Genomic DNA, 18,278 nt, shown 5'->3' with positions numbered 1-18,278 from the left:
CGGGTTATGTACCAGGAGATCCCACACAACACACCATCCTGCTCTCAGCACAAGGGAAGAACGTGCTTTATTGCTTTAATAAACGTGGATTTGAGTTACAAGCAGCACCACGATTCCCATCCTGTGTGAACTCACAGCCTGCCCTGTGTGCCCAGGACCCTCATGTACCCACAGCCACACAGCAGGCCCAGCACAGCCCTCCTTTAAGGCCTGCTCACATATGAGAGCAAAAAGATGTGAAAATGGTTGAGCACTGCTCGTTTCTCTGTGTTCGTGTCACCTCTGCCCTCACAACGTGCTCTTATTCACCCCGAGGCTTCACCGTCCCTTTGTGACCACCAGAACATAAGGAAACACACACAAAAAAGCCCCTCACCACATTGAACTTCACTTAAGATTTAGAACCGAGAACGAATAACTACAGAGATGTTACAAAAGAAAAGCAGTTGTTGATGATGTGTAGAAACAAACAGAAAAAGCACTGCTAGTGGTCTGCAAGTGAGCGACTTGCACCAAGTACATAGAGGAAATAATACTGCAAAGGACTTCTGCAAGGAAAGGATCTGTTGGACGGGGCCCCGGGCAACCTGATCTAGTAAAGGTGTATGTTTGGTGGCCCTGCCAGGCAGGAGGGTTGGAACTACATGATCCTTGAGGTCCCTTCCAACCTGGGTCATATTCTGTGATTCTGTGATGCTGACATTTGTACGCAGTATGACTCTTGGGAGGAACAGCAGTCATGCTTATGTTACAGTGGTGACACTCCGCTCAGTTAATTTCAACACATTCAGGTAGTAACATCTGCCTGTTCCTCTAGTGTCTGTTCTGTTAGTATTACGGCAGATTTTGATGGCATTACATAATAGACTTTTTACAGCTTGTTAAAGTTAAGTGCTAGTGAGTATGATGTGCTTTGGCAGTTTGGCTATTTATTCCCGTGTCCAAATTTTTTACTTTACTTACTGCTTTCAAAATGTGATTCTGCCCTCTAAAATCTAAGCAAAGGGAATATAACCCTTAGCTGATTTTTGCTTCAGTTAACATCTGTATTAGAAATTATACACAGTGATCATGATATTTCATGAACACTGCAATTTAAGATGGCCTACAGAACAGGGTAACTCTAAGTTAAGCCAGTAGCAGTGTAAATGGCAGGACCCTTAATATTCTGTATTTGATATCAGTGAGTATATTTTATGGTGAGAAGTAAAACAAAAAGATGCTGCCTAATGGTTATAGTTACTGTAAACATCACCTTTCCCTTCCATGAAATAAAATAACAATAAAGTGCTCTGGAAGGCTAAATTACCCAGAAGAGCAGAGTGGGACTGAGAAACCTGCTCTCATATTTCCCCCATTTTAAACACAGAAATAAGAATAAAAAGCTAGAACACTTGCTTGACTTTAATACCTGTCAAAACTTCAAAATAATTAAGTAATCAGTTGGCAGCTTCTGCACAGGGTGTATCTTTTGAGCAGACTACTAAATTAACTAGTCCTGCTTGACTACTAGAAGTTTTATTTATTTCCCATATACTGCATGCACATACTGAATAGTAACCTATGGACCAACCACCTAAGAATTCTAACAGTACTGTCGAATCCATGCATTTAAAAACCATGAGCTACTCCTCTGCTAAAACATTTAAGTATTACATTGTTAAAATAACTTTCTAGTTGGGGATAAGTTGCTTTGGAAGCATTCAGTGGCCACATTTTCAAACTTTTCTATAATCATAAAAGGCAGCAAATTTGAAGTGAAAGATGAGGTTTCCCAACAGAGATATGGTTTTAAACAGAGGGCTTTAACTGAAAAGAAATCTATCACCCATCACTCAGGAAGGGATCTGCGATAAAACTTGCAAGAGCTGGTAATACCACAGTGCGGCCTATTTCCTCTAGCTCAGATTCAAGTATGTATTCACGATTAAAGAGTGTTTACTGGAGCAAGTAAATCCTAGAGGGCTAGGCTGAAAAATGCTTCTTACTCTTCAGGGCTTTGCTGTACAGAACTATCTTCCCTGTTTTCTTGCGTGAAAACATTATTTACTTCTGAGCTTTTTATTTCCACGTGTGAAGAAGATGATTCATCTTCTGGCTTCCCTTCGCTCTCACCAAGCTCAGCACCTGCTGTGACCTGTACAGCACTCTCCTTGTCCGGCTCTGCCACCAACAGAAATGGCACATCTACCAGTCCTGTTCTTGGCTCTTCTGTATTCACAATGGGCACTTGCGTTGCATCTGGATTTTCAGCAGGCTTATGAAAAAAGCTCTCAGTCTCTGCCTCCACCAGGCCAGCATGACTGTTCTCTGCTCCTCCTTCTTCCCCACTTAATCTTTTGTCTTCAGATGCATTTTCAGTGTGTTCTTCTGGATGCAATCTATCACTGTCACAACTTCCTGCATCTTTGTGGCACATGCTTTGCTTGATCTCAACTTCTGACTTTACCTCTTGAGGTGTATCTGAGATTTCCACCAGCCATTCTGCCTGTGCCACACCGCGGCCCACCTTGGACACGTTCCCTATGCTGGTACCATTTGTCCCACAGCTAGATGAAGACGGCTTGTTCTCCTTGAACTCCATGCATTCTGTTGCATCTTTATTCACCATCATCTCACAAACTTTAACATCTACCGCAGCTGTTTTGCTTATCTCAGTGTTCCCTTCATACTCTTGCAACTTTAGAGTTTCAGCTTCACAAATCTCTTTTACCTTCTCAGGTGGAGTATCAGCTGGTAATTCAACCGTTACCATCAGCAAGTTCCTTATCTCATTCACATCATCAAGTGGTTCAGAATTCTTTACTTCTGACTTACTTTCTTTATCGGGATTATCCCCAGATGCTCCTTTACCTGTGTGTTCATCCTGGGAAGCAACACTAATCTCCATGCTTGCTCCTTGGTCCTTGCTTTTTTCTTTACTATCCTTTTCATTTTGTGACGGTTCTTCTGCAACCCCTTCTTCTATCTTGATTTTCATTTCAGCGCTTCCTAAAACCTCTGTTTCTGCTGTTTTATTAGGTGGGGAAGTCAGCTCTATCTCAGCACCTTCTTCCTGCTCTTTGCTTTCTTTTTCAGAAGTCACCTTCTCCTCCACTGCTCCTTCATGTACCTTAAGTTCCTGCTCAGGACTGACATCTCTCAATGTATTTTCAGTCTCAGAAGCTACTTCTTCCTCCCCAGCTTCTTCCCGTGTCTTAAGCTTTTTCTCAGTGTCCCCTACAGAGTCTGCTTTCACCATGCTTTCATTCTCCAAGGAAGTATTTCCCTCTGCAAATTCTTGCTTCACTGCGGTAGTGGGAAGGGACTCCCATTTTTCACTGATATCTGTAATGACCACTTCTTCGCTTTTCCTTGCCTGCCTACCATCCACATTAACATCCGCCTCTCTGTCTGATGGCTTTCTATCCTCATGATCCTTCTCCCACAAAATCTTTTCAGTCACAATGAGCGTCTCCTCACTTTGAGTTTCAGTATCTGATGCTTCCATTCTGATGGTAGAAGGCTTCTTAGCAGGAGTGGTTTGTGCTGACCCTGAAGGAGTCTTCAGGTCAGTTAAACTGGACACACTTTCACAGGGCAGGTTCAAGTTATCTTCAAAGAGGTTATGCTTCTTTAGAACAGCAGCTTCTTTTATCACTAAATAAAAAAGAAATATGAAACTGGTTGGAAAGACTGCCAGAGGCACAGCGAAGAAGGTACATCATTCCCCCGAGTTTCAGATATCCTACACTTGGATATTACAGACAACAGTCATTTTCGTTTTCAATTCATTTTCAATGTGCATTTCTATTTTTAGAGGAGGAGAGAAAGAATCTTTTCTGTTTTGAATAAAGGAACTTCAGTATCGACTTAAGTTTGGCACTGCTACAATTCAAAACTACTACAGGATACGTAGTAGTGCAAAATGGTAACATTTAAGTGCAGTAGTTACAATGAATACATGAAATATTAAATATTAGACTGATATTTTGGCATAGGAGTGCCACAAAGGGGCAGCGGACAATATAGAAGCTTGTCTTTTATCTAGCATATAGATAGGCAGACCATTCCAGAGACATATAAATATTTCATATAGTTTTTTTATAAGCATGGCTTCATTTTCATACATACAAGAGGTCTGCAGAGAATGCTGCACTGGTGACACTGATGTGCTGGAAATAGCATTTGGTAGTACATTTCATTTGGGGAAATTCATTTCCAATACCATTAGATGTCACCAGGTCTTTGCAAATAAAAGCATGATTTCACCCAGGGAATCAAGAGAAAATGAAGCTGGCATAATTACACTCTGTTAGAAATACGTTTGTGCCATGCTGTAATTTTGAGTTTCCCAAGCTTAGTAATTCTGCTATATGGACTCAGATTTTAGGGCTTGCCGCATGTTCAGTGACCTGAACCCAAGCACTGTAGCACTGCAACCCCCAGCCTTTAGGAAGCAGAGATTTGGCTCTGAAACTGCCAGGTTAGAGCACAGGGCAGCCCTGAAGCAATAGCTAACCACCAGTCTCTGGCCAGAAGTTTATCACTGTCACTCAAGGGCATTCTCACCTTTCAGGGTTTCTTCAAGCAGCATCTGATACAAAATCTCTTCATACACATTCTCTACTTGAATCACACTGGTGTAATCCGCAAAAATGAACTGCTCGTATTTCTGCAGCTCCTATGCAGACACACAAGAAAGGAACAGAAGCAGAAAAATGTAACTACTTGAGAGATTCCAAGTGTCTTACTTCAATATGGCACCTGCATCTAGCACATCTTGCAATACTTCTTTTCAGCTATGAGCAAATGAAGTATATATTTTGACAATTAACTGTGCACTTAGGTGACCAGTATTCCAGCTGGCTCCTCACTGATACCATCTCCATGGAACCCAGGCAGCTGTTTGCAGGGTACTAACTAACCTACCAGCAGCATAAGGGACAACAGAGACAGCCTCTGTATATTTGCTTCCTGACTGCTGACATGATTACCTCAGTTTAGAATCACTGAACATTAGTCCACAGCCTGCCTGTGGGGTGCTTCTGTCATCCAAACAGGTTATTTGGTGTTGAAATAGGTGCTGAGCAGAAGCCGTATATCATCACAGTGATGCCTCCCAGTGCTGAATACAAGGACAAGCTCACAACCTAACCCTGCAACTGTCAGCTAGTGAGAGGAATCTAGACTGAGGGGACTCCAGCTCTTTAGGGAGCAAATGAAATGGGGATATGCAAAGGTCTGCAGCTGTGTTTAAGAAAGCAAGCTGTAAATTTCCCTCTATGCTGAAATCATTCCACATCTCCCACCCTGCTGCTATAGTCATAAGCTGGTAAATGCTGCTTGCTGCAACCTGGCAAATCTAAATGCCATTTATCCAAATAGGCAACTCCTTGAGAGGAAACAGCTTTACACAGTTTAGGATTTACACACAAGGTGTTAATCTTTCTCAGCCTTTTATTACTTTCTTGTTTCTTTTTTTTAAGTAACGGAGCAGAAATGTAACCTACTGGTTTGCATGTTGAAGCCAATGTCTTCTGCATAGTGGGCAAAGTAATCTGTACCAGTGCTTCTTGAAATATCTTCTTCCGGATAGTGCTACTGTCATAATCATATTGCTGTTAGGAACAGACAAAAAGAGAAACAAGCCCAATTGTGTTGGATGTTATTCATTACTCACAGGAGGAACTGGCTCTTGCTGACTGGCAAATCCCAAAGGATACCAATGGGCACATTCAGGGGTTTCGATTCCCACATGGGTTACTGCAGCTTGTGGAAAAGTTCTTCAAGACAAGGGAAATTATGGAATCTTATCCCTGCATTTATTTTTGCCTAGGCCAGAAACGGTCCAGCGCTTGCTCTATCTGGGTGTATCATCACTAAGGATAATGAGTTCTAGGAATAGGCTAATACAAAATCTAGTACAAAATGATTTACTCAGATTCACAGCTGAATTGCAATTAAAAGCACTGCCTATGTTGATAGTCTTACAACTGTCTGCCCAGAACTAAGTTTTACCTCCACAAGAATGAGCAGCTTTGCTAAAAGCCACCAAATCAGTATATCCCACCAGATGGTAAAAGGTATCTTCTTTAAAATACTAAGGCAAACTCATGTAAAGGTGCAGCCCAAGTTCTTACTGCACAAAAGCTGTAACATTTACCTTCAGCACTCTCTGCTTCACTTTTTCAAGGGTTGTTGTGACTTTCACTGGGTCTGCCTGGCGACTCGGAGAGAACAACTGCTCAAAGGTATAAACCGCGTTTTCCATCAGCTAAGAGTGAGGATAATAAAAAAGATCTGTTAAAGGCCAGTAACACAAGATTTATACACACAGGAAGAAGCCTGCTCAATGTAACCATTAACTTCAGTTGTATTTCTTGGAGGGTGAAAAAGAGGAAAGAAAATAAATGTGCTTAGGATCCATAAATATTGTCAAGCTCTTCAAATCACTGTAGAAGAGCCTTGTCTAGTTTAGATTGCAACACCCTGTTCTGGAAATGGAAAATAATAAGAAGAAGCTCTTACACTACTGCAAGAGCATAAGAAAATGAAAGAACCTCAACTTCTATCTGACGATAAAAGCCGGATCAGTACCAGCAAGCCTTCACAACTGTTATTTCAGCAAACTCAGAGCAGATTCAGTTATTTTGTCCAAAAAAGTGGTGCTGCTAATACTCTGTTTCAGTAGTCTAAAGGCTAACATGTACAGAAATGTTGCACTAAATAAAGGAAATTAAATCTTAGCATCTTTAAGCTGATAATAGCTAAAAGCTAATAATAGTTTTCTTGCATAGATTTAATTTCAAGTCACCATTAGTTTATATGGAAGTAGAATCCAATTAAGTCCACAGACAAAATTTACTATCCTAATAAGAAGATTCCCATTGACTGCTATCAGATCCTATTGGTCTTAACACCTGTACAACAAGAAGACATTTCAGAAAAGCAATTCTGCAAGTGGTAATTATACTTGGAGACCCTTTGCTGCTTTTTAGTGTTTCCATTCAATTTCATTGAGAAGGATGGGGACACCCACAGGGAAGCGATCAGCACTTGGGTCTTGCTTCGCATTGCACGTGAACGTACCAGCTGATTTACATCACATACAGAAGACGTTTTGTAGTTTATAAATGAGCATGTACATGCCTAGGGATAAGGCACTTAATTCCTCCTAGACAATTAATATTTTCACGCATGCAGATAAGTGGTAACAAATAACTTTGCAGATAATATGGAATTGGACCACACACTGTATTTCTACACAGAAATGGAGAAGATGAAAGTTTGCTTCGTGTGTGTGTGTCAAGAGGCAACACAGAAAAAGCTCAAGCACTACAAATCTTTCCATACAATTAAAAGTCACCAAACAATGTAAAGCTGGAAGCTGATTCCCAGAGGAACGACTCATTTCTTATTTGTGTTTTTATTTGAAGCAAATCATAAACTGGCAAAGTCACTGAACACTTCATTCCTAAGTTCCCCAAAGTTGACCACTAGAGGATGCCAAGCTCCCAAGCCTGTAGCTGTGCACAATGGAAGAATCTTCCACCCAAGTTCGAGTTAAACCAAACACTTGTTTTATATTAAAACAACATGAGAAACATCTGACCTTACTTATTCATAAAATAAACACCCGTGGACACAAAGTGAAACTAGTTACTATTTTCATGAGAAAAATAATAGCCTCTTAAAGAGAGAAAAGCAGCAACAGCATTATCAGAATAACTTCTGCTTTCATTTAACTTGATTGTGAATTTTCACTCGTGTTTCCTTCAGAAAACAACAACAACAACAATATAACCTAACCCAAACCGTAACTTGATTTGTATGGGATATACTTTCTGTCTAGTTCTTTGTCTATTTATGGTTCTCACTCACTTGAAGACATTTTGGCTGTGCAGCACTGCCCTGCATTCTAGCAGTGGAAAGAAGCTTGCTGGATTGGTCTTAATAGATCTCCAGCCAATCATCCAGAAGAAATAAAAGTAAAGTCCATACCAATGCACATTTGAGAGGAAAAAGAGAAAGCATCCCTTTTTCATCTCAAATAACACAGCCCCTTAAACCTATACCCATGAAATATCAAAGCAATTGGCAATTTTTGACGTGAATTACCTTATTTCATATTGATGAGAAAATGAATTTTGAAGTAGGAGACATTCCATTGTGGTAAAAAATATTTAGGACCCTTCCTGAAAAATCAACCTTGGGGAATAGAAATCAATCACCCCTATCAGCATATGCTCAACTTTGCGGGGTGCAGACACTGAGAACTCAGAATGTCAAGGTTCACAGGAAGCGATGATTCATCCAAACTCATTATATCTTACTTTAAGACTCGCACACATGCAATTTTACTAATATAAGCATGAGAATGAGCTCCTAGCTGTGATTTTCTTAGGTTTTGTTATTTGCATTTTGACTGGTGTATATTTCAAGCCCCTTGCATAGCTCTTTAAGAAGATTACTTTGAAGTAGCTTACAAGGACAAATCTAACCTGTTCTCTCAGGAGGAAGAACTGGTTTTTACGGTACCTCTTGCATGAAGTTCTGTGTCCTCTGAACCACAAAGTCAATGTGATACACCTTGAAGCGACTCTTGAGGTCATGAAGGAGCTCTTGGAGGAGATTCACTTTCACATAGCTGGGCTCCATCTTCAATGAATTGAACGGTAGATTCATAAGCTGATCCACATCCTGTATTCCAGTGGAGGAAGAACAGTGATTTACAAAAGCAACATGAAGCCAATTTTTATAGAGAATGTAAGATTTTCTAGACCACAAAACCAAGTGGTAATGTACTACCACCTGCAGAAGCAACTTCTGCTCTTAGTCAAGTTCTAGATGGAAAATCCTTGTGCTAATGTGAAGGGCTTCAGTTGTATTTTTGTCTTACCTCCTTTAGCTTGGTGAGATCATTTGTCTTCTGGAAGTTCTGGATGATCTCATTAACTTCTTTATCAAAAAGTGAGCGAACTTCTGTGAACCCAGAACTCACGGGACCCATGAGCTCCTCCAAAATGGATGTAAGGAAGGGCTGGATATTTTCTGCGCAGCACTTTTGGGCAGGCTCAGAAACCGCGGCTAGAATGTAAGACAATACATAGAATGGATACAACATAAACCACTAAGATACACAGTGAAAAGAGTAATCTGAACCAATCTGCTCCACAATGGATTCAATACTTCTGTATTTTTCCATGGAGATACACCTCCATGATGACAGCAGTGATGAGAGTTAAGAATTTTCTGAGTGACAAGATGTTTCATTTAATCCCCACCTAATCCATGTAGCAGGTTGGGGCACTGCGAGAGCAGACAAAAGGGAAGCTCCAAGTACTAACTCATGCAACATCAACTGATGCCTGCCTACTTTTTGCACTCCTTTTTATACTCATAGCAGATTACATGTATTTTTTAACATTACTTTAAAATCATGTTAAGAAGCCCTCTGGTTTAAGAGTGCTTCAGCAGCTGATTAAATTGTCACTAAGGAATTGCTCCCTGACATGTTTGTTCTCCTACTAACCTTTGATTTTTCCTGCTAAGAAGCTCTTGGAGCTCAGAATCTGATCCATGTCCGAGCGAATGGTGCCTTCAAGGGTTTTTGCAAAATCTCTGCACTCTTCTTTCAAGGTACTCAATCCTTCAGCAACTTGCTGCTGGACTAAGCCATAAGCTTCTTCTACAAACTAAATTCAAACAAGTAGGTGAAGACCAGAATCAGCACATACAGATAATTAGTATAAGAACTGACCACTCTGGGAATACCCATACTTACACCAAACCAGGCTCGCTTCCTGTCATTCCTCTTTCCTTTCATTTTAGGCAGGATCATTGTCTGGAGGTTGGGAAGGAGCTCCTCCATCACAAGGTTGCTCAAGATCTACATTAAGAGATTAAGATGACATGTTCACATGCTGTTCTTCATCTAAAAACTGAGCCCTCCCATCACAGAATGATGTGTTAATACAGGCAACCCCCAACATACATCAGCTCAGCTGTTCCAGGTTGCCAGGAGGACCATATTTAACACATCAAGTATGACTGAGAGAAGTTCTTTGAATTTCATATGAAGATTTCTTTTTTTCTCTGAAAAGCTTTGGAAGGCTGTGCAATTACTGATAAAACACAAACTAAGACACTGAACTAAGATGACCACTTGTTGTAGTGCTCTGTGTGGCTGTTCTGTTGCTTATAACTTACGTGCTGTCAAAACCTTCACTGTTTTAATCCTCTCTCTCAGCACTTACCTACAGAAATACCATCTGCAATTCAGTATATCCTTTGTTAATAATAAAACATTAAAAAAAAGAAGAAAAAGGAAAACAAAATCAGGGAAAGAAACGTCTTTTACAACTCCCCCAGCACTTCAGCTGAGCTCTTGGCTAATTGTGTTGCTAAATCCATGCTGGAGTACCTAGGCAGAGCTGCATGAGCTAATGACTGCTTCAGCACATCCTGTACAGAGTCTGCCATTATAAACCAATGTAAATGTATTTATTGGCATTCTGCAGAAATTTTTACAGCAACAAATTGCAGCCTGCTTGCTCCAAGCCATTCACTTAGCTTGGACACGTGCCTAAAACAATTCTTCTACTTGGTCGAAACAGGCATGAGAACTCACTCTATTTACAGAATGAAATATTGCTAAGAGGATAATAGCATAACTAGTCTGGATGTCTTCTGGTTATGGTCCTCTTGAGCTATTCGCGTTATGAATAATGAGTTGGCAAGCAGTAGGCAAAATAAAACATAACATGAAACTAGTGCTATAACAGTTCCATAATGTGAGGGGGGAGGGAGAAGAGAAAAACTCTCAGTCCCTTCACTGGAACAATGAAACTCATTCCATTATGGAATTCATTGTCAGATGTTAGCAGAAAATGACCCCCAGTGTGGTGGCTTTGGGAAGGACACTGCTTATAGATTCTTTTTTTTCCACATTTTCCACATTTTTCAGCATTTTTAAGGTATACTTTTCCTAAATGTGTAATTTCGGCTCTCAAAACAAAACCCCGTGTCCTGAAAACTCCGTCAGACTTATTGCCATCTTCCCAAAGGGAAACCATACTCCACCAAGGAAAACACCCAGCAGCTGGTACTAAAGTAAATGTTTGCTGCTGAGTACTTTGGAAAAAGCATATAAGCCAGGGCCCAAATAATTGCCTGCCCCCCCAAATCAGGAAGACATTGTTTTACCTCTTTTTCATTGCCAGTTATCATTTCCCATGTTCCATAGTGGCCCTTCTCCTGCCGGAAGAACTGAATGGCTTCTAAGAACGCCTCAACTTCATACGTGGTCTGCTTGAGAAAATCTGAAGCAAAGGTAACACAAATAACCTTTAATAAAAAGAAACACCTTTTCAAATCCACTTCCTTATCCCATGCACACACCAGAGAAATATTTTCCAGTCATTTACTCAGCCTAACTACTTGAAGACCTTTGAGTTTTCACGAAGACTCAGAAGCATAACATTGCCAGATACAATCTCATCTAAAACATTATGTTAAACCAAGACTAGTAACTGTTAATGTAGAGAAAATAGACTACAAGATAAGTGCTTTATAGGGAGTCTATAGGTAGACTCAAACAAGGCAGTCATTAATATCTGAAAGCTCATCCCTTTATACCTATGAGTGAGATTAGATGACACAGGGGCATATAGTGACAGCAGGTAGCAGGGCCAGGAGTTGGGAGCTTCTGCTTCATTCAGTTAAGGTAACAATTAAGAATGTAAGGTACTAATAATTATCTCAGTGACAGAACAATGTGGGCCCTTGAGAAACTGCTGAGCTCCCCAATACTCTTCTATTTCATTTGTTTTGCTGTGGAATAGAGGATTTTTTTCATAAGCAATAACAACAGGACAAAATAAGTTCTTTGCTTGTGCTAGTTGAGACATTACTGACAAAACTGCTGTGCTTTTCCCCAACATAGAGGCAATAGAGGGTTTATACAAATTGTAATGAACACGGAAGATTAATACTATGGTAACTCCCCTTCTATCTCCTACAAGCTGGTAGGCACCACCCCTGTTCTGCAAATACTTAGTGGTCCTGAGAGATCAAGTTATTTCTTCAACTCCACACAATGATCAACCGAGAGAACAACAGGCACATAAAATCCCAATCACTTTTTCAGTGCTACCTCCCTGATTTATAGCATTTATAAGAGCAAGTCATGAACCAGGATGCAAAAATACCAGCTTAGGAGTTGTATAGTCATGCTGCTTGCTGCCAAGAGGAGAAGATCCTCTGATGGCAGCTTGGACAAAAGAATGGATTGCTCCACCTGCAAAACTTGTGGAGTGTTGCATCTGAAAGCTTTTGTCCTCCTGAAAGCAAACTCTGAATGTTTAGACCAAGCTTAGCTGGAGAAAGGGAGCGTGCAGCTCTTAAGCCCTCCCACTGTGACTCACATGTTTTGTTTCTTCACAGCTGTGCTCCCTCCTAACCAAAAGGGACAGCAGAACATTCAAAGGGCGACATCTTGGACCCGCCAAGGTGATGATTTGCCAGTGCTGCCAAGTCTCTGCTCTCAGATCATGGAGTTTTAAACTCCATGCTCAGGGAAGTGCTCTGTTCTCACTGGTCCTGACCCACAGAAAAGTGGGAGGAAGGTGCTAAAACAAAAAGAGCAATTCATCTGAACAGTTCATAGGAAGGGGCTCAGGCTGTAAGTAGCATAAAATCCCAAATCACACAAGACTATGGGCCTTCCTCCAACATGATGCGTAGGGATTGCGTGCTGATGCAGTGTCTTATTACCACAGGTTCCGGGTTTCTTTGAAGCTAACCTGTGTTGCATCACTTCATTATGTAATCTATACATAAAAGCACACCTTAACACAGATCACCTTTCCCTGCAGGAATCACTACACTATCTCGGTCCACTTGTGTCATATACACAGCTTTCACAACCACAAAGAGCTGGAAACATCTACTCTACATATGTGATGTACCTTATTCTCCTCTGCCTGGGCCAGCTGCTGCCCTCCTCAAAACAGAAAAATGCCCTTTTCTTTTGAGTAGCCTGTATGCACACATATAGGCTTCTAGCTCCATCTCCAAGCTCTATCTCTTTATGAGAGGAAGAGCTAGGTGAAGAAAGATTTAATTGTTACTGGACAAGAAGCAGTTAGCAAATAAATCTTCAACAACATTGCAAGCTGTAAAGTTTACTGAATAATGTCTGTGAGAGTTTACGGGCACCCAGACTGATGCTACGTGCTTAACACAGCTCATCTGCACTTGGAAAGTTTCCCGAGCAGCTTCTCCAGCTGCTAATGGATACAGCATCTGCTTGTTTGGGGAGAGCACAACAAAATTCTGTTTGGTCTCTTATATTTCGAAATAAGAAAAGCTACACAGAGACTCTATTTTTCATACCCCAGCATGCAGCCTAATTCAAATAACAAACACAGATAAGATACCCCTAACAATGCATTCCTCCTACAAACATAACATAGAAGCAGTTCATTCACAGAGCAACTGCTGCAATGCTCCTATTGAAAAAAAGGAAGGACAACTGGGAACACCGTGACTTTACACATCTCCCCACGTCACTTATCTCATGAAGGCACAGTGCTTTTGGTGTTGTGGAAAGCTGCCTGTAGGCATGAGCCTCCTCACAGCATGTCTCCAAATACAAATCTTAAACCTTCACTCATGGAAATGATACACAGAGGACCAGGCTCCTCAACGCCCACTAAGAGTGCAGCAGGCACTGATGAAGTCCTGGTGCCAAGTCCATAACACAGAAGGTTCCATGTCTAATGTCGGTCACATCCAATGTTTGGGCCACTGTCAGAATTCTGTCACTTGATGTGGTTCTTCATGCTACCCACCACAGCTCCTTGGTTTCACCTGGTCAGACAGCAGTAGTGGGCCACCTTCAGCCCCAGGATTCCACACGTGTGCCCAAAGGCAGCAGCAAGGACTAGCTGCCCTGCTGTTCTCAGCCTCACCTGGTGTCATGGATTGGCCAGTCCTACAGGAAATCTGTGTTCAACCATTCCAATTCAAGTGTCTTAACTGCATGTACCACACACTGCTGCATCGGATCACTCAGATGGCAGTTTCCCCAATTACAACTGAAGGGAGGTGACTCTTTAATAATACATCCCGTAGCCCACTATACTGAAGGTTAAAACATGTTTCAGTACCCAATTTAGTCTGTGCACCCCACCAGGCAATCACTGTTATGAATAGGGCTCACTGCTGCAGCATTGAAAAGGAGAGTACAATGGTCACTACTCCATAGGAACAGTGATAGGTGTCTGATACTCCCTTCACGGATGCAAAGTCGACAAGCAAAGTCTTCATGTAAGCAGCAGCACAGCTCATTTCTGTTCTTCTCCTATAGCCTCGTGACAAAGGCTGTGTTTGGGGAGCTCAGCAAAATGTTTCTGCAGCTCCTGGTGGGACAATCAGATAGAGTAACCAGACAGCAAGAATTCTCTACAATTTATGGGGTGATCTGCTCTGCTGAGACACCAACAGTTCGCAGTTCCCTCCTGCATCCCTCCTGCAAACTGGGCCTTGCTCATTTCTGGATGCAGCAGCAGCATTACAGCGTGAAGCTGCTCAGAGAGCCAAGGAGCTGCAGTAAGGATATTTTACGATGCGTAAAAACTGTGCATGCCATTCTTCAAAACCAGCGGAGTGCCCCAATTGCAATCCAGTAAATATCCCCCTTCCTTATGGGTTTTTGTTACAGTAGATTTATTACTTTTGTTGTTAATAATAATAAAAGGGTATATGGGTTGTGGACAAAGTACTTTACCAAAGGCCATTGAGAGCAATCTAAGCGTTTGGCTGACATTTAGCAAATAGCTGAGGCCCAAAGAAGACAAAGATGAACACAGAATCCAGAAGCCTGAGCTCATAGAGCACAGGTTTTAATTAAAGCAATACTGATCCTCACCCTGCCCATCATTCAACATCCAAAACTCAGAAGCAGTCCACCCTGCTCCCTATTTTTTTTTTAATTGAATTTCTTTTTTAAAAAATAGCTCTTTTAAAACAAAAGCTGGTAAAAAAAGAATAGAAAAATACCTATCCCAAAGCAGAGACAGGCTGCAGAAAGAAAAGGCTATTATATTCCAGAAGTGTGGTATCTTAGCCATCTCAATAAGCAGGACACTGCCAGCTCTCATAGTGGCTCTTTGAAGAAAGCTGTTACACACTGCCAGCTGCTGACAGATGTGGGTGAAAGCATCTGGAGAACACTGGGGAGTCAGAGATGCTCCTGCAATTAAAGAATCATACCGCCAACCTCCTAACACACCATTAGGGCATGCCTATTAATTCAAATAAGTAAGCATGCCAAAGAGCGGTTTCCCTTTCTAAGAACGATCTGGCTAGAACAGGTTTCCTGCAGTAGCATTTTTTTTTTCTATGATTTCAGAGAATACCTGCCTGGGGTTCAGTTGCTCTGGCTAAGAACTGCAGCAGCTATTGCTGGTTGCTCATCCAGTTTATGAGAATGATGAGTAACTTTCTCTGAGGTGGTGCATGAGCAATACCATCACATGGAAGATGATGGACAAGACACAGAGAATAGGCCAAGAGTGAGCTCTGGCCCAGAAGTTGTGAGGAAGATCAAGCTCTCATCTCCTTATCAGATGGCAAAAAGAAGTCACCTGAGTTCTTAGATACTTCAAGAGCTACTGCTTGTAAGGTATTACAGAAAATTTCTAAGGAAGGAGATCGTCATAAGTTCCAAAAGCTGAGGTCCTGAACATTTCTGTCTTGTAAAAACCAAACCAAACAGTCCTGACCCACGGAATTCACCCAAAGGCTAAGAAAATTCAAGTGAATTCATCTTCCTGAATGAGATGAAGAGGACTGGGGAACTGTACCTCATAGGAAGACAGCCTGGCCTAGGCTGGTAAGCAACTACAGCACCCCGGAGATATATCTCTGAATGAAAGAACCCACAGTTTAGTTTCACAAAATGAATCCTGTCATGTTATTATCCCAAACTGAGTTGGAAGTGAAGTATAACAGCTTGGATCTGAGAGGCATCAATCTCACAGCTCTGATGTTTTCCAGAGAGCTATGTGCTGTGTATTATTCATAGATCATGTGGTACAAAACTGCTAACCATTAACTGAAGCTAGATGAGGTCATTTCCACACAGGATACAACCCTGCAATAATACTCTGCATTTAGAGCAAATAAAGTTTTGCAGCACAAGCTCCCTCAGAGAACATTTCACCAAGAGTTTCAGATGGCTGCTTCACAGCACGCATTGCCTGCATTAAAGCTGCTAAAATCAGCACCTCTCTCTGCCAGGAGCATCACTCTGGGGTCTTATAGCCTAAACCACAGCATCATCCATCTCTGATAATCTCCATGCACTTTACAAACCACTCCTGGTAAAGATGATCAGTTTTTCGATCGTTGACCTTTGAAGCTACAGTCCACATACAGCCTTCCACCTGCACCAGTGAGTCTATTCACAGCTACTAAAATAGGCTCAGGAAGTGGGTGCCTCTTCTGCACCACCTCCTGCTTTGTACTGCTTTAGAAATGAAAGACGACACCACGGTGGGAGGTGATGTACGTAGCAAGAACATCACTTCCATTAAGATTTTACACACGTTAATCATCTTGTCATTTCAGAATGAATGTATCTCCCACAGACTGAAAAGCCCAACTGCGGTACAAGTAAAGAGAGGCGTAGTGGAAAAGCCAAAGCCTGACTGAAGGAACTGATGTCACAGAATGAAGACACCCTATATAAGGAAAAATGCAGCCAATTGTAAAGTGTGTTCTAAAACATTTAAATGTGTTTCTTTTTTAGCACCTTACAGGTCCTGTCAGAGATTTTCATTGCAAGCGGTGTTGTATGTTGTGACAGTGCTAATACTTCCACCAACATTTACACCCCAGTTTTGAGTGCATATTTGGGCTTCTGGGTCAAGTGAGTGACACAGAACGGCCTAGCCATCACCTCAGCAACTCAGGTGGAGTAAAGTAGATTTCACCCCGTTAACCGTAAAGTGATTGAATTAACAAGTCAAGAAGCAAGCTCCAGGTCTGAACTGGACAGGTGAAGCGCTGAATGTTGCCTATATTGTACCTTTGCCTAGCCCCAAAATATCATACAAACCTTCAAAAAAGTTTTGCTTTCATCCCAGAGCAGAAAAGATATTGTACGTTAGCATCAGCAAAGTTGTTTTTCATATTTAGTAGTTGTCAAAGCAATTTCCTACTCAGTTCTACTTTATTTGGTCATTCTTCATATTATCTGAAAGTGATAACCCAGAAAATGCTACTTGAAAAATAAACACCTTTTCTTCACCTGCCTTCTCCAGAGGAGAAAAGCCATTTTATTTGCAACAAGAAGACTCATAAACCAATTCCAAGCCCTATTTGGACTCATGGCAGTTGCTTTTAGGGATAAAGATGAGCAGTACAGCACCAGATTCAGGGACAGTGAGATGCATGCAGAAAGGATGGCAAGAATAGGAAAGTGGCCAAAGAGGACAGTATTTCTCCTGATACAGCTGACCTTACCTTCAGCTTGAGCATTTAATGTCACCTTCTCAATCTTTATCAACACTTCAGTAATTACTCTGAATTACAGCCCAAGAGTTGGCAAACCTTTATGCACACATAGTGCTAGAATAACAGAAATGATTATGAGGGAAACACCTGTCAGCTAAGTTTAGAGCTGAAAAAGGAAACGTAGGCCCAACCAATGGCAACCCGAAAGCTGGGGTCTCAGTTCTGCTATTGTAGCCAAGCTTTGCCAGAACACACAGCATGAGATTGAAAGGAAAGTTTGTATTTATCCCTTGCCTAATATATTTATTTATGGAACTTCTCTATTTTTTTTTCTCTTTTCTTTTTATTTATGGCTTAATTGGAGACTGCAGGATATGGTTTTGAAAGTTTCTTAGCTTCCTGTGTTGTGATGGTGTTTATTGAGATACGGATGTGAAATCAAACCAGATGAAAGGATATAAAAACAAGAAGTGAAACTGCATCTCCCCAAGTTAGTCAGTTGTATTTTCCTTCTCATCACAGACTTCCCTGCACCGCGGCACCAAACAATTGGGCTTCTTCCCTTTTAATGGCAAATACCAAGGGAAATTCAGTAGCCGGTAACCTCTTAGAGGGAAAGGAAAAGACCTCATACAATAACAAAATAATGAGAAAAACATTCAGGAGAAACTTCTGTCTGATTTACGGGGCATGGAAATGTAAAGGACTGAAAAATGAAGGTTAGTAATTATGAGAATACTATTGATATCTTGAGCATTTCCCTCATTATTGCT

General features: G+C 41.3%; 1 protein-coding gene across 2 annotated transcripts in view; it reads right to left on the bottom strand.

The window, feature by feature from the left end:
- Positions 1-49: 49 nt before the first annotated feature.
- Positions 50-18,278, bottom strand: part of NIBAN1 (niban apoptosis regulator 1) — a 47,713-nt gene continuing 29,484 nt past the window's right edge. Inside the window, exons 1-10 of one of the 2 annotated variants that reach the window (XM_085512164.1) lie at positions 17,515-17,533; positions 11,188-11,303; positions 9,767-9,871; positions 9,515-9,677; positions 8,882-9,069; positions 8,521-8,682; positions 6,146-6,256; positions 5,493-5,600; positions 4,552-4,663; positions 50-3,639 (exon numbers count right to left, since the gene is read on the bottom strand). In XM_085512164.1, coding sequence (XP_085368290.1) covers positions 1,985-3,639; positions 4,552-4,663; positions 5,493-5,600; positions 6,146-6,256; positions 8,521-8,682; positions 8,882-9,069; positions 9,515-9,677; positions 9,767-9,871; positions 11,188-11,211 — 2,628 coding nt within the window. In that variant the 5' untranslated portion in view covers positions 11,212-11,303; positions 17,515-17,533 and the 3' untranslated portion in view covers positions 50-1,984. Of the gene's footprint in view, positions 3,640-4,551; positions 4,664-5,492; positions 5,601-6,145; positions 6,257-8,520; positions 8,683-8,881; positions 9,070-9,514; positions 9,678-9,766; positions 9,872-11,187; positions 11,304-17,514; positions 17,534-18,278 lie in introns of those variants that run through there. The other variant, XM_015869836.3, reaches the window with a different exon arrangement.

This window comes from Coturnix japonica, chromosome 11, assembly GCF_054131305.1.
Source record: "Coturnix japonica strain WE chromosome 11, WE-NBRP24, whole genome shotgun sequence".
NCBI classification, from domain to species: Eukaryota; Metazoa; Chordata; class Aves; order Galliformes; family Phasianidae; genus Coturnix; species Coturnix japonica.
The sequence above is the reverse complement of the archived record's forward strand: the minus strand, read 5'-3'. Positions and strand labels throughout refer to the sequence as shown.